The sequence below is a fragment of the Papaver somniferum genome, chromosome 10, assembly GCF_003573695.1.
Source record: "Papaver somniferum cultivar HN1 chromosome 10, ASM357369v1, whole genome shotgun sequence".
Classification (NCBI taxonomy): domain Eukaryota; kingdom Viridiplantae; phylum Streptophyta; class Magnoliopsida; order Ranunculales; family Papaveraceae; genus Papaver; species Papaver somniferum.
The window spans coordinates 14,139,735-14,155,581 of NC_039367.1; the positions used below are offsets into that span (position 1 = coordinate 14,139,735).

General features: G+C 35.3%; 1 protein-coding gene across 1 annotated transcript; it reads left to right on the forward strand.

Annotated features, from left to right (window-relative positions):
- Positions 1 to 3,266: 3,266 nt before the first annotated feature.
- On the forward strand, positions 3,267 to 6,365 carry LOC113318936 (xyloglucan glycosyltransferase 4-like). Its single transcript, XM_026567226.1, has 4 exons — positions 3,267 to 4,241; positions 4,573 to 4,881; positions 4,984 to 5,388; positions 5,559 to 6,365. The coding sequence occupies exons 1-4, from the start codon at positions 3,645 to 3,647 to the stop codon at positions 6,204 to 6,206; spliced, it is 1,959 nt and encodes a 652-aa protein (XP_026423011.1). The 5' UTR covers positions 3,267 to 3,644; the 3' UTR covers positions 6,207 to 6,365.
- The last annotated feature ends 9,482 nt before the right edge of the window (positions 6,366 to 15,847 follow it).

Below are 15,847 nucleotides of genomic sequence, written 5' to 3' on the forward strand. Positions count from 1 at the left end.
TTACGAAGTTCAAAAGATAAATGTTATACTTCGTAATAAAATATTCATCCTTGAAACTTGGATCATAATAAAATGACCAAGTCTAATACTAGAAACTTAAATATAACTTCGCATGTTGTGTTTCAATCGTTGTTGTTGTTCCTTTATTGATGTTCACATTAAATATTAAAATTAGGAAAAACTGAATATTTCGTTTAATTTAGCGTGAAAACACAAAAAATGAATAGATTATCTTGATGCATGTTATCCATGGGTATCCAGTATCCACCAAATTTAGGACCCATAATCAAAACCTAATCACACGGTTAAATATCATTAACTAAATAACATATTATAGAAAGGTTAATTTATTTTTTTCTTATAGAAAGGTTAAATATCATTAACTAAAAAATATATATTGTAATAAATTTATAATTTCGTTTTTATATAAAAAAAAAACTTGATTTTAGAAATCTTTGTTGTGAATAAGCTGACATATGTTGGAGATTTTATATCCGTGCTTCTTTAGCTATGTAATCCGCAGCTGAGGTATGTTTTTTGCTTATGTACTTAACCTAAGCTTCGGGAATTTTTCTAGTATCGTGAGGCTTATTGTATGGTGTTTTCCTCAGTTGAAGGAGTATCGTTGCTTGCCTAGTAAAAGTTATCTGCCAAAGCTTTGCAATCTGCTACTACCTGACAAGATGTTTTCGCTTAACCACGTAGTCGCTTTTCACAAAGCTTTTGTTTCTGCATGAAAAGCCAACGATGCCAACTCTGACCCTGCGGAGATGTGCATGAAAGTCTCTTAATCCACCGAGTAAAGGATAAACACATAAACCATAGAAGAGTCTTCTTTCTTAAAGGTAAACACGAATAAAAATTATCCAATTAGTATTTAAGTCTAACCATTTAAGTTTAGAAATTGTTCTTCTCTGAGGTGTATTAGCCTTATGAACATCTTTTTTGAGGTGTCTGTTGCAAGAATTTTTTGATTTGTTCTATGAGGTTTGTCAGATTTGGAGTGACATTTTCAAAACCTACCGAACATCTATGTTTCTAAATGAACCATGAGATGGTGACAAGTTTTTTTCCCTTGAGAACTACGCAAAATCCAGACCTATAATTCAAACTTTGACCCAAGAGTTTATCAAATCAGTACTAAATTCTACTCCCTCCGTCCCTATTATATAGGCGGAATATTGGATTTTCCTAGTCCCACTAAATAGGCGGAATTCTAATTCCAAGATACCTTTTGACCCATATAACCTTATTTATGTTGTATTGGAAATTGTATTGAGAATAAGACAAAGGTTAAAAACAGGAAAAAACATGAAATTTATGAAAACCAAACAATTTCTTATTCTACGAGATTTTAACTTCTCCACCTATATAATAGGGACGGGGGGAGTAGTATTAATAGCTTGTAAGGAAAACCCAAACCATATAGCTCTTGTAAATGGGAAAAATCTAAACATGTGTCGTTCAGTTTCTAGCTCCACAGAGTTACACATTGGCATTCTTTTGATATGTCTGAGTTGTGTGCCCCAAATCTTGAGATCGAGACAATACAACAATGAAGTATGTTTACTTGATAAAAAGGTTCGGACTTAACCAAACACAATAAAACAATTATAATGCGAAAAATAAAAGTAAATGACACAGTAAGATTTTGTTAACGAGGAAACCGCAAATGCAGAAAAACTCCGGGACCTCGTCCAGAATTGAATACTCTCAGGATTAAGCCGCTATACAAAATGACCTAACTTCATATAGTTGAGACCAAGCAACTAAACCTATAGTTCACCTAGTTTCGTCTGTATTCCCACGCCTCCAACTTATGAATAAGTCACGTACTTGGGACAATTCCTTTGGTTCGTATTCCAAACAGTAAAGGAACAACAAATTTGTTTGGTATCAACTCTCTTCAACTAAGTGATATGAGTCGGACAAAGGCTCTTTTGTTTATCTTAACATAAACTCCTTCGTCGGGTCCTTAGATCTATTTTATGTTCAATTACCGAAGTAACTGTTAAGATTTTGCAATCAACACTCTTAATCCAAAGAATTCTTCTCTGAGGTGTATTAGCCTTATGAACATCTCTTTTGAGGTGTCTGTTGCAAGAATTTTTTGATTTGTTCTATGAGGTTTGTAGATTTGGAGTGACATTTTCAAAACCTACCGAACATCTATATTTTTAGATGAACCATGAGACGGTGACAAGTTTTTTTTCCCCGAGAACTACGCAAAATCCAGATCTATGATTCAACCTTTGACCCAAGAATTTATCGAATCCGTACTAAATTATAGTATTAATAGCTTGTAAGGAAAACCCAAAGCATATAGCTCTTGTAAATGGGAAAAATCTAAACGTGTGTCGTTCAGTTTCTAGTTCCACAGATTTACACATTGGCATTCTGATATGTCTGAGTTGTGTTCCCCAAGTCTTGAGGAGCTTTTTGAACTAATCCAATTTTATTTTGGATTATTGGGTAATAACCGTAATATTCTTTGACAGTCCCAGTTTTACTCACTATTTTTTGTTTTTAATGTTAATAGACCATATTTTCTTTCTTTTACGGGGCAAGCAAGAGGAGTTAGATTCTGTTATCTTTGAAATCAAGAGTGCAACACACACATATTATTAACATTCCTTCAATACTTGCAGATAATAAGCGATATACAATGAATACTCATGCTTATCACTGTAGTTATGGTTATTATTTACTTAAATTTTTGGTATGAATTGTGTTAGAGTAAGGAAGTAAATCCTTTATGCCTAGTTGCCTACTAGCAATCAAGTATTAAAGTCACTGGTATGACTCATCACTTTTTTTTTAGTAAAACATTTAATGTACTAGTCATTTCTGTAACATTTGATATTAAAGCTCTTCATCATCAAAAATTCACAAGTCACGAATTTACAGGAACCGATAATCTCATTGAAAGTAAAGTACATTGTAATAATGGGTTCAAAGTAATTAATGCCATTTAATACTGTATTAGGTGAAAATAAACATTACTAGTAACTCCCAAATAGAGACAGTTTTATGGAGCCAATTTTTTGGGTCAAACTCGAAAGTATTTATCACCATCTAATGAAAGGATCCCATATTAGTGACAGGTAGGATAATTTAGCAAAGACAGAATTATTATTGTATTTTAAAAAAAGAAGAAGAAGATTTTATGGAAGGTAATCAGTAATTTGGCTGTATCCTGCTGTCACTTAGCAATTCCATGGTGGTATAAATATGAAATCCCATTCTTCTCATTTTCTCTCACAGAGAAATCTGAGAGCAGAGAAGAAGAAGAAGAAAACAAAAACAAAAACTTCTCTTCTCTCCTCAGCTTCCAGTTATTACTATTATTATACTACTACAAAAACTCTTTTTCAAACAAACAAACCAGTACAGTGTGTACAGTCACTTGTCTCTTCTACTTCACTTCAGTTTCTGGGTCTCTTCCTTTATTTCTTTCTTTTTCTCAGTAATGGGTTCTAGATTTCAATGGCAATGATTTGTTTTAACTTGTCCCTCTCGAGTTCTGAACTGGGTTTTTGTTTATTTTTTGTTCATTCAACTTGTTCTTGTACATAGAAATCTGATCTGTCAGTTTTCATCTTTCTATAGATTCTGCGAACACCCAAAAAAAACAGTAGTTAGCAATGGAGAACCCCAAAAACTTTTCAGTTGTACAAATCAAATCATCACCAGAGTTTTCAGAGAAAGAAAAAGTTAACAAGAACAGCAAAAGATACAAATGGATTCTTCTTTTAAAAGCCCACAAACTCATTGTTTTCCTTACTTGGTTCACTAATGGGTTTAGAGCTTTACATTCAAAGATTAAGAAAAGAATTGCAAATTCGGAAAAAATACATAACAACAGAGGAAAGTTATACAAGTTCATTAGGATTTTTCTTATCATTTCAATGGCAGCTTTGATCTTTGAGATTATTGCTCATTTTCAGAATTGGAATTTACGTTTGATCCAACCAATGGAAGTTGAAGGTCTGCTTCATTGGTCTTATGTTGCTTGGTTGTCATTCAGAGTTGATTATATTGGTCCTGTTGTGATAATGCTTTCGAAATTCTGTATTGTCTTGTTCATGATTCAATCACTTGATCGTTTTGTTCAATGTATGGGCTGGTTTTGGATCAAGTTTAAGAGAATTAAGCCGGTTATCGAAGAACCCCCGAATACTGATGATCCTTCAAGCTATCCTATGGTTCTTGTTCAGATTCCAATGTGCAATGAAAAAGAGGTAAATATACTAAATCAACATTTATCAATTCACTTCACTTCCATTTTTGTCTATTCTTCATTTCCTTTTTATGATTCTTAAGAATAAAGGCATATTTAGTCCACTGATTCATGATTAGTATCACAAGTCATAGGCATTATTGGCAAATTGATCCCTCAATTATTGATTGTTAATATGGAAAGCCAAATAATTTTACCTGAATTTCGGATGCACTTGTCATTTTTTTGGTCATAGATGAACACACATTTATGTTTAAACCTTTTGATTTGGGGAACAACTAGTACAATTGCATTGTCATTGCTTCTAATATGTTTTGAATGGTGTTAATTAGGTGTATGCGCAATCAATCTCGGCTGCCTGTCAGTTAGAATGGCCAAAAGATCGAGTGCTAATTCAGGTCCTAGATGACTCAAACGATGAGACTGTGCAAGTACTAATCAGGAATGAAGTCAACTATTGGCACGAGAAAGGAGTGAACATAATTTACAGGCACCGATTTGATCGTACCGGGTATAAAGCTGGGAATCTTAATTCAGCGATGACTTGTGATTATATCAAAGATTATGAATTTGTGGCTATATTCGATGCCGATTTTCAGCCAAATTCAGACTTCCTTGTACAGACAGTTCCTCACTTCAAGGTAATAAAGTAACCAGCTTTCTGGAAAAGGGAAATGGTGCATAGCAATTTTAGTTTGCTTGGCCACGGCTCGCTGAGGCTAATGTTGTATTTCTGTTGACAGGGCAAACCCGACGTAGGCCTTGTGCAAGCTCGCTGGTCATTTGTGAACACAGATGAAAACCTGCTTACAAGGCTCCAAAATGTGAATTTATGTTTCCATTTTGAAGTGGAACAACAAGTTAATGGTCATTTCTTGCACTTCTTTGGATTCAACGGAACTGCAGGCGTCTGGAGAATTAAGGCTCTAGAGGACTCTGGAGGATGGTTAGAGAGAACCACTGTGGAAGACATGGATATTGCGGTGAGGGCTCACCTGAACGGGTGGAAGTTCATTTTCCTCAATGATGTCAGGGTTCTTTGTGAACTACCAGAGTCTCATGAGACATACAAGAAACAACAACACCGCTGGCATTCAGGTCCTATGCAACTCTTTCGATTATGCCTTCCAAGTATCATAAGATCAAAGGTAAATTTTTCAGAAATTTATGTCTTTTATAGAATTGTTCGCGCCTGTAATTCCTCTAGTAGATCTGCAGACACTTGGAGCTTCTAGGATAAGTTGCTACAAAACATTTAGGATGATACCATTTTTAAATGCGATTAACATTGAATGACCTTTAAACTTTTTTGTTGCAGATTTCCATTTGGAACAAGTTGAACCTGATATTTCTATTTTTCCTTTTACGGAAACTGATTCTTCCATTATATTCCTTCACATTGTTCTGCATTATTCTTCCGTTGACAATGTTCGTACCCGAGGCAGAACTACCTGTTTGGGTAATCTGTTACATACCCATTTTCATGTCATTCCTAAATATCCTGCCTTCACCACAGTCATTTCCTTTCTTAATACCTTACCTACTTTTCGAGAACACAATGTCTGTGACCAAATTCAATGCAATGATCTCGGGACTCTTCCAGTTAGGTAGTGCCTATGAATGGGTGGTAACGAAAAAGACTGGACGATTATCTGAAGTCGATTTAGTGTCAATGGCAGCTGAAATGGAATTCAAGTCATCAAACCATCAATCTCTTCTTCAGAGAAGAGCTTCTGAATCAGGTTTAGAGTTGTTGAAAAAGCTACGAGAGCATGAAGAAGCCCCGGTGGTTAAAAAGAAGAGGAACAGACTTTACAGGAAGGAACTCTTTCTTGCTTTCCTTTTGCTTACTGCCTCCGCGAGGAGCTTGTTATCAGCTCATGGTGTTCATTTCTATTTCTTGCTGTTTCAAGGGCTCTCATTTCTGGTCGTGGGTCTTGATTTGATAGGGGAACAAGTGAACTAATAATAGTATCAATTTATATAAGATAAATGAGAGACAGAGAGTAGTTTGCAATTGCATCAAGTACTCTTTTGAGCTTTCAGACATTCAAATAATTTATACTGTAATTTGGCGAATTAGTCAAATTTTCATCAATCTGTTTTTATTGGATTAATTTTTATACTCACGTGTTTTCAAATCTTTCCTAGGTATACAATCCATCAATCTCATTACTGTAACTCAATCTCAATGACTCCCTCTTTTCTTTTCTGCCTAAATTCAGCAAGGTGCTTTTTTTTTTCTTTCTTTTGGCAGAAAACAAGGAATGTACAGCAGAAGAAAGAAAACCAGCCGAAGACAGAAAAGTAGCTAGTTTGAGAGTCTTCCGTCTAAATGAGCTTATCGGATTCGGTAGTAGCAACAGCTGAAGAAATTGAAATTGAGAGGATAGGACCAGCCACCTAGTGATCGAAAACTTAGCTTGATTCTGCGTGCCTTCTTCGGGATCCATAAGTTCCATTACTCTGTTGGCTGCTAGATTGTCATCTTGAGGAGTTGACGGAGTATAGCCTGGTAAGGTTAGGATCCTGGAATCACGGCACACTTTTATGCTTGAACCTCTTCCTACCATGTATAAACTACCATTCTTCATACTTGTTGAAGACACGCTGAATTTGGAGTTCTCAAAATGACGCCATCAAGTCCTCAAAATGAATTTGGAAAGCATACGTTCACGGAGCAAAGGATATTCCACGGAACTTGGATATTCCATAGAGCTGGGATTTTCACGAAGTTGGGATTTAAATAACTTTAAATTAATGTTCCCTTTTCCTTAGAAATGAGATATCAAATATGTCGCATGGTTGGTTTCTCATTGGGATATTGATATGGCGTTTTACAACAACATCTGGCGTGACAAATGGTAACGGTTAATGGCGGTTAGAAAAACAAGGAAGCAATGGTCATACGATAACTGATGGTCTTCTTTAACAGACACATCTTTACCACTACCTCCATTATCTCCACTACTTCTACAACTTACGAGGAATCAATGTGTGTTTACTGCGACTATAAATTGATCAACTCATCACACAAGATTATGTTCACTAAATCTAACTTTTATTCAATAATTCAACAACTCTACATCAAAAACACATTGCACGGTGATTTCTCAACTTCCGCTGCTTCCCTCCCATAAGATTAATCCATCGTCTCCACCTTTGTGACTGAAGTAAGACGCGGACGACCATTTCTTGGTGTAGGCTCGTCTTGTACTATTTGACTTCTCAAACCTAAAAGTACATATTACAGTACAATGTTTTTAACACAAAACATGAATGTTTCAGAAATCGTGTGTATAACATGATACGAGTTTGAGGTTGAGCTTCATCTTTGTGTAGCCGGCTACATATGTCTAGTGGATGCCGACTTCTTGCTTATGGGTCTCTTGAAGACCATGTAGATCTCCATGACGTTCATCCGTATTCTGGATAAGATTGTGTGATTCAGACTCAAATTGCTAGCGGTGAGCATACTTGAGAAGACTGAGATTGAGGCTTGTATACATAATGATGTTTCTTGTTTATACGAGACTATGAATCACTTGTCTTTGTCCAACATGTCATGTGAGTCGATCATAATTTTGTCCATATTATAGAGCAGGCATGGTCGGTTGCAATCTCAAAAGGATGTTCTAGGAGTATGTCATGAGGCTCGATGGCAGAATAACCAGTTATTTTCTCGCGGGGATGTATTTGGAATCACTCCAGATAAGACAGGAATCATGGCCTAGAGTGGACATGGCCAGTTTTTCTCACGTGGATATTTTAGATAGGGGAGAAACGTGTTTACGGGAGACATTAATTCGTCGCTCAGTCTCATGGGTCGCCCATGAAACGTTTCATGATATCTTAGAGCTGTTGTGATTAGTTATAACTCGCGGGATGTGCTCGGAATCACATATATAGGTTCCTTGTAGACCAAAGGCTGAGCCTCTCTTGTGAAAGCTGAGTTTGGTTCATGAGGGCTGAGATTCATCCTGTGAGGCTAGGGATGACCTTAGGTTGTGGAAGCCAGGGTCATGTGTTAAGCTCCAAGTGTCCTTGAGATTTATCTTTGATGTAGATCTTGAGATAAACTTCAAAACGACCATTTTTCCTATCGTCAAAATTTCACTTTGCATTCTTTGGCAGAGAAGCAAACAAAGCTTATCATCATCTTTAACCCTAATCTTTGAGAAAACTAAAGTTTCGACAACAACTTTTGCATCGATTTCAACTACACCAAATAGTTTCAGAGAACTATTGTTATATTGTTTGTGGTGTTTGAGAGGATTTCCTTATATCTTGTTTTAAATTTAGTATGTATAGTTAATATGTTAGTCTTTCATGTTTTAGTTTAGATTTAATAATGAAAACAAAGACAACAACAACTCGATCAAGATCATTAACCAGATCATTTATTACTTCAATTGTTACCACATCTCCAAAGCCGAGTCATACCCGGTACATTTCAATTCGGACACTTAAAAACTGATTCAGATTACCACTGTTACTTGAGACACTTTGGTTGATTTTTGGCTACTATTACTATTAGTTGGGTCACTGCTACCTCGATTGCATTTGACAATCTAAACTTAAAAAAAACTTCAGATCATATTACTTACATGTTATGAGGAACATTTTGTGGGATATGATCCAGTCATCGCCTTGTGCTTCGATACATACTGTTTTTTTTTTCAAAATCAGTTTGGCCATAAATTTTTGGTTCTCTTGTTTTTAAGAGAAAAGAAGGTTTTCTAAAGTTGTGTTAGATCTGAAGGGATACATTTGATAAGCAAGAATTGGTGGAGATAGTACAACTTGTATGACTGTTATGTGATCTTGAAAAATCGTTGTAAGGTATCTGATTTCCCTAAATTGGATTTATCAATATATCTATTGAGGTTAGCCTCTTTTACGAAAAAAAAAATCCTCGTACATATGTAGCATGCTAATCTATTAACCATCAAACCATACTACTACATGTACTCGATAATACTTTTAAAAGAAAATTATAATTGAGAAGTTTCATTTGGACGTAAATAAATAGATTGAATATGATTAACAGCTGGTATGTTCAAATAAAAAATCTTAAAAACTAATCATGAACCTTCGATTCACGATTTAACATGGTATTCAATACTTAAAGGAATCCCAAGACTTGTTTGACACGCGTTTGCATCAATTCCTCAAGCATGCTATTACAGGAGATGAGCCTGGTTATGGGCTTCTTCAGTATAGACTCTCTACCCTGCCCTTCAAGCATGGTGGGTTGGGTTTGTACACTATGCAAGACACCAAACACTATTGTTTCCTTGTTTCTAATTTGCAGACCCAAGAATTGCAGACCTCCATTTTGAGAATCACCGGTATCAGTGGGTGTGGTTCTCCTCTTCAGCAAGCTATCAACTCCCTACCTGGTGTGGTCCCTTCCCTTTGCACTAGTAGTGTTGCCACCCTTTCCATGAACTCTTTGGAAATTATCTATTTTGATGCGATTAATAAGAGATTACCAACCAACTATATTTTGACGGAGCGTGATTTTGTGTTATGGAATTGTAACCAAACAAAACATGCTTTGGATTTTCTGATTGGAATTCCTATTTCGGGGTTCAATCAATATATTGGAGCGAGGCAATTTAGTACAATTCTCCATTGAAAAAAAGAGGGTACCCAAATATACCTCAATCTAAAACTTTTCCTACCTATAAGTCCTTTCTTCGAAAGTGATTGTCTATGGACTGAGTCGAGGCAATACAACTAATCGGTTCACACTTCGTGTGATCGTCTATGGATACGAGATCGATATAATACAACAACGAAGCATATTTACTTGATAAAAAGTATCGGACTTAACCAAACACAATGGGATCACTTATCAAGTAAATAGGAATTAACGTTTTGTGTATTTTACTTTAATTATTATAAAACATTTATAATGCAGAAAATAAAAGTAAATGACACAACAAGATTTTGTTAACGAGGAAACCGCAAATGTAGAAAAACCCCAGGACCTTGTCCAGAATTGAATAATCTCAGGATTAAGCCGCTATACAAAATAACCTAACTTCGTATAGTTGAGACCAAGAAACTAAACCTATAGTTCACCTAGTTTCGTCTGTATTCCCACGCCTCCAACTTATGAATAAGTCACGTACTTGGAACAATTCCTTTGGTTCGTATTCCAAACAGTAAAGGAACAACAAATCTGTTTGGTATCAACTCCCTTCAACCAAGTGATATGAGTCGGACAAAGGCTCTTTTGTTTATCTTAACATAAACTCCTTCATCGGGTCTTTAGATCTATCTTATGTTCCATTACGAAGTAACTGTTAAGATTTTGCAATCAACACTCTTAATCCAAAGAGTTTTGTTGATGCCGATCTACTCAACTAATCAATCCAATTCTATCACAAGGATAAAACCGATTATAGTTGGATCCTCTTTTTACCGAAACAAGTATTGTGCACACCAAAGATTATGAACTCCAAATCAGAAATCTTCAATATCTTCTTTGTATTCAAATCTTCTTAGATCTTCAATAAATACATGCACACAACAACTTGAATCTCTTGTGATCAATCACGCACTGAACGGAGTCTGTTAAAAATGGATTATCACAAGATCGTCTTTAGATCTACAAACAATCTAAAGATCCCTGTCGAAACTCTGAACTAGTTTGAGCAAATCTTATATCAGAAGAGAATATCCTCAAGCATAAATAAACTAGGTGCAATCAAAGTTCAACCACTGTTTGTCAATCAAATCAATCAAAACAAAAGATAAACCGCAATTATCTAGTTTCCCACCAACGGTACTAATAGAGCTTCTCAATCCCAAAGAAGACTTTAAAACGAGCGGCCGTAAGAGATTTCGCCTAATTAGGTTACTCCCCTCTCCGAATAAGCGGCTTCACCAGTAGCAACACAACAAGAGGTAGTTTGCTGTTACGAAGGATTAGTTTGCTAGAAATGCAAACTTCAAGTATTTATAGACTAGGAAGTTTGGACACCAAGGAATTTCCAAAACCTTAAATATTCTCAAGATATTCATAAGGCACAAATTCGGTTTCCATAATTCCTGGAAATGCTCTGTCCACAGATAATGATCGAAATCTCTTGGAAAATTTCTAATTAGTAAATGCACATTACTAATTCTTATTTTCCTAAAAATGAAATAAATAACCTTAATTAAAAGATTCTTAACTTATTTATGTTTCGGTCCAGGGATTCTCTTCCCTTAGATATTAAGGAATAACTTTGAACAATTAAAGATTAACATTCATAGCACGTGTTCAAAGTATGTCGACATCCTTACTTTGTAAGTCCTCTTTCATACTTAGAACCTTGAAACCGATTTTTCACACTTCCAAACAAGTTTAGAATTGGTTCATATGACTTTCAAGAACTATGCGATTGATCAAAGTACATTCAATCACAAAACATGGGTGTAACGGTTCTACCAAAACAAGTTTCGGTCCTACCTCCATGTGAGTACTGTGCTTAGTCACACTAGCTTTCCAAAATTCGGTTGACTAGGTACTAGGATCGGTTCCCCACATATATATGGTATCTAACTTATATGTGCTGCACATGTCCATAGGATCGGTTCCCTTTTGCCTAAAAACATGTTACACATGTCCACATGACCGGTTCCGCTTTCTGCTATAAACTTTCTGCACCTCATACAAGGATCGATTCCCCTTTGTGATGTACTGCACCTCTTACTAGGATCGGTTCTCCTTCACCCAGATTTGGTCAGACATAAAATCACAAACTCAATCATACCATCTCAGGTGATTACTTAAGATCGGTTTCACTAATAAAAGTCATACCAATACATAAGTCAGGCCTTTGTGAATAGTTTTACCAAGAACACAAACAAGTCATGAATGGTTACACTAATCACACCTGGCGATTTCCTTTTCGATTCACAAACCAAGTTCATGAATTTACTTCCTTAGAACACATGTAAAACATTGTTCCCTAGGATGAAATCCTCACCTCATACCCTTACATAATCACAATAGCATTTAAACTATTATTTCGATGTCTTATCTACAAAGTTTAATGGTTAAGCAATAAACCTCGTATTGTATTCCTTAATACTATGTCTATCTAGAGTTCAATCATGCTTCACAGTTTTGTTTTCAATATGCACGACTTGAAAGATACGTTAGGGAATGAAACAGTTCAAGTCAAATATCACTAACCTCAAGTGGAAGGATGATGTTGTCGTTGTAGCTCCTTGCTTCTTCACATCTTCAAGTCTTCGTAATACTTGTAAAGTCTCATTATCCTAATACTTTCAAGCTAACCTATATGAAGTTGACTCTAGTACATAATCAAGCGACTCTTAACATGAGTTTTGATTCACTAAAATATGACAACCAAACTTGACATACCAACGCTTGGTGGGTTCAACCGAGCTATGCTCTAACAATCTCCCCCTTTGTCAATTTTAGCGACAAAATTCTTACATCATATGGATAAATAAATTACAAAAATTCATTACACATACGCTTGATTCTCGAATTCAACAACACCGTAATCTGCATACATTCAATCCTTAAAAATGTCGTTGTTGACATTATAATAACAAAGCTAATATTCCCCCTAAAGGAAGATAGGTAGATTTTCAATCCACACGTCTTTGCTATACCAATTAATATGATATGTTACTCCCCCTTAATCTATGCTTTCACTCTTTCGTTAGATAAACGTTTAAGCACCAATGTTCTTTTCCTTAGTGATACCAATCAATATAAAATCAATGCCAGTATCACTTGTTTACTCCATATATTTCTCCCCCTTTTTTCACAAAATGACAAAGAAACAAAAAAAATAAAGGACAAACCGAAAAGAATCTTACAAATCTCAAAATAGACTTGCAACCTATACAATTAAGCACGAGTGTTCCACACACCATTTTCTGATAACCAATATCAAAAACCGAAATTATAAGTAGTTTTATTTTGATATGTTACCAAGGAAACAATTTTCCGAAGCAATTTTCCCACTTTAGTTTAGCAAACCAAAAACCAACTAAGCACCTTAGTTCCTTTGCTAAACCGATTGTATAAATACAATCACTTATTCGATAAGACCAAAATAAAGATAACTCTATTTTTCTCATCAGGTTCTGATTATCCATAAACTTAGACCTTTCAATTTTAAACAAGACAAGACAATATCATTTCTTGTTAAGGCATTCGATTGGACCTGATTAAATGAAAGCTCACTTCGATAAGTCTAACTAAGATCATAATTAACTTAGTTTCTCTTATCCGGAATCGAATTGGACTAAACAACTCATCCCGTAAACCTTTTATTTCATTAAGCAATAAATAATTCATACAAACCAAATAAATCAACTTGCATAATTATTCACCTCAACCGGAAGCAATTGAAACAACATAGACATTAAAGCACCGAAATTGCACCGAAATTTTGTAAGCCTAAACAATTGATACCACACAATAAAGCAAGATAACAATAGTTTTTCTTAACCGGAACCAATTGAATCACACATACATTCATACACACATAATGGAATAAACATCAATTGTAGCGAAATTTTGTTAAGCAAAAGCAATAAATATATGTAAAATAAACTCAGGTTTTTCTTAAACAGGAAAACAATTAACTAACAAACTCGTTACCTCAAATTTCGCATCCACTTCTCCAATATGTTTGCATCTTCGTCCAAGGATAATTGATATCGAAATATCATCATGTTGTCATCCTTATGCAAAAACAAAAGAATAACAACAACCAACCTTTTTACCAGAGAAAGGTTGAAAATCGGTTTTAACAATTGCAAGCAAAAGTTGAAAACCGTCGAAACACATATGCTTTTATGCTAAACCAAAATCGATTCAACATATTGTGACTTTTTCAAATATTGTTTCTATCAGAACGCCTCATGATTTTTTGATAAAACCTACCAACATGGGCTAGAACTTAATCCTGCTAAATCAAAAAGTCACCCAAACCACAAGGGTTCACAACATTATGAGATCGAATATCAAAGTTAGAAAACCAAAATCAAACATCCCATAAACATACATAGCAATATTTCTTAATGGCAAGTTAAACCAAAAGAAGTACATAAACTGCATTAAAACCTTTAAGCGTCTTACTACTACACAGAGGTTCTTACTAGTCATACAACATTTAAAACATTGTTTACCAGACAAACTCACAGTAATATACATAATATTATACAATAATGATTGTAGGACCTAATCCGAGATATCCAAGTCAGTATCCTCTTCCGAAGAAGTATCTTGATACTTGTATGAGATGCCATTCAAGGCTTCAGTAAGATCTGGATGGATGTTTGTACAACGATCAATTAGTTCTATTATGCAATCATTCTTCCTTTGTAGCCTTCTCTTAAGAGTTCGCGGATCCTCTTCAACTCTTATAGGAGGAGGAGCATTGAAGACTTGTCCTCTCATTTTGTTGAGAATTCCTTCTCCTAATTTCTTTGGAATCTTTTCCCTTGCATTTGACCATACAATTCCAAAAGAGCTGCATATTCTTGTAATCAAACAAGCAAAACCAGGAGGTCTCCTTTTACCACTTCGGATTGTGATCATTTGTATGATCATTAACCCACATAAATCAAAAAATTTGACTCTTCTGACAAGATGTTATACAAGTTCAGCAACATATCTAGTCCATTTTGTTTTTAGTTCACAAATTCCAGCAGATTTTCTCGGGAAGAGAACCTCTGACAGTACGCGGACTGGGTACGCGGACTCTAATTCCGGTTTTCCTGAGCAGTAAAGTACGCATACTTTGGTTCAAGGAATAAGGACTTACACACATGTGTGTTACCACACAATGTTTATATCCTTCCATGGTTATGTAATCTAAACTCTCATTTCAATCATTGAAACATTCTTAGAGGACGTTATATAGTTGTTACTCACAAACCATTTTTCGTCAAAGCCATTTTCAAGTGATTGAAACTTAACATGACTTTCGTCACTAGTAAAGATGAACTTGGCCAAAGCGGAAGCTTACCAACACATATTTCGAGAAATAGATAAGCGAGATAAACTCGGCTCGAAATAGCAAATGTGTATAATCAAAGTCTATATAGTAAAACGACTTTTGTCTCAAGATAGGAGATATAGTAGATAGACTTTTGAGTGATAGATAAGTTCAAGTCTCCATATACATTTTAGTCGATGAAGTTCCACCGGTTCCTTGAGTAGTTCTTCGTCTTTGTATGATGATCGCCACAGAGTCTTGAGCTCAACTACACTTCCCATCCTAGTCCGAGACTTAGCTATAAGTAGACTAGAAATCAAGACTTATAGTTTTTATCATTAACATTGACAAACATGCTTGAGATAGCAATACATGCGAGTTTGACCGAGCAGTGATCTAACAATCTCCCCCTTTGTCAATTTTAGTGACAAAACTATCAAGACATATGGAATATAAAAATAGATAAATAAACTTTTGTAGCTTCACTTTTACATGCCTGATCTTCTTGGTTCTTCAACAGTACTCGAAATCTTCGTCACTTCCAAGTACTACAATGATCCCAAAGGTTGTAAGTTTAGTATCACCGTTGTTGAAAATCGGTAGTCATAACAATGAGAAAATC

What these genes read in the sequence shown, in the direction of transcription:
- LOC113318936 (XM_026567226.1), top strand. Translation starts at nt 3,645, where the DNA reads ATGGAGAACCCCAAAAACTTTTCAGTTGTACAAATCAAATCATCACCA. An exon ending in CAATGTGCAATGAAAAAGAG is followed by an intron (nt 4,242 to 4,572) that starts GTAAATATACTA and finishes GGTGTTAATTAG; the next exon opens with GTGTATGCGCAATCAATCTC. An exon ending in CAAGTATCATAAGATCAAAG is followed by an intron (nt 5,389 to 5,558) that starts GTAAATTTTTCA and finishes TTTTTGTTGCAG; the next exon opens with ATTTCCATTTGGAACAAGTT.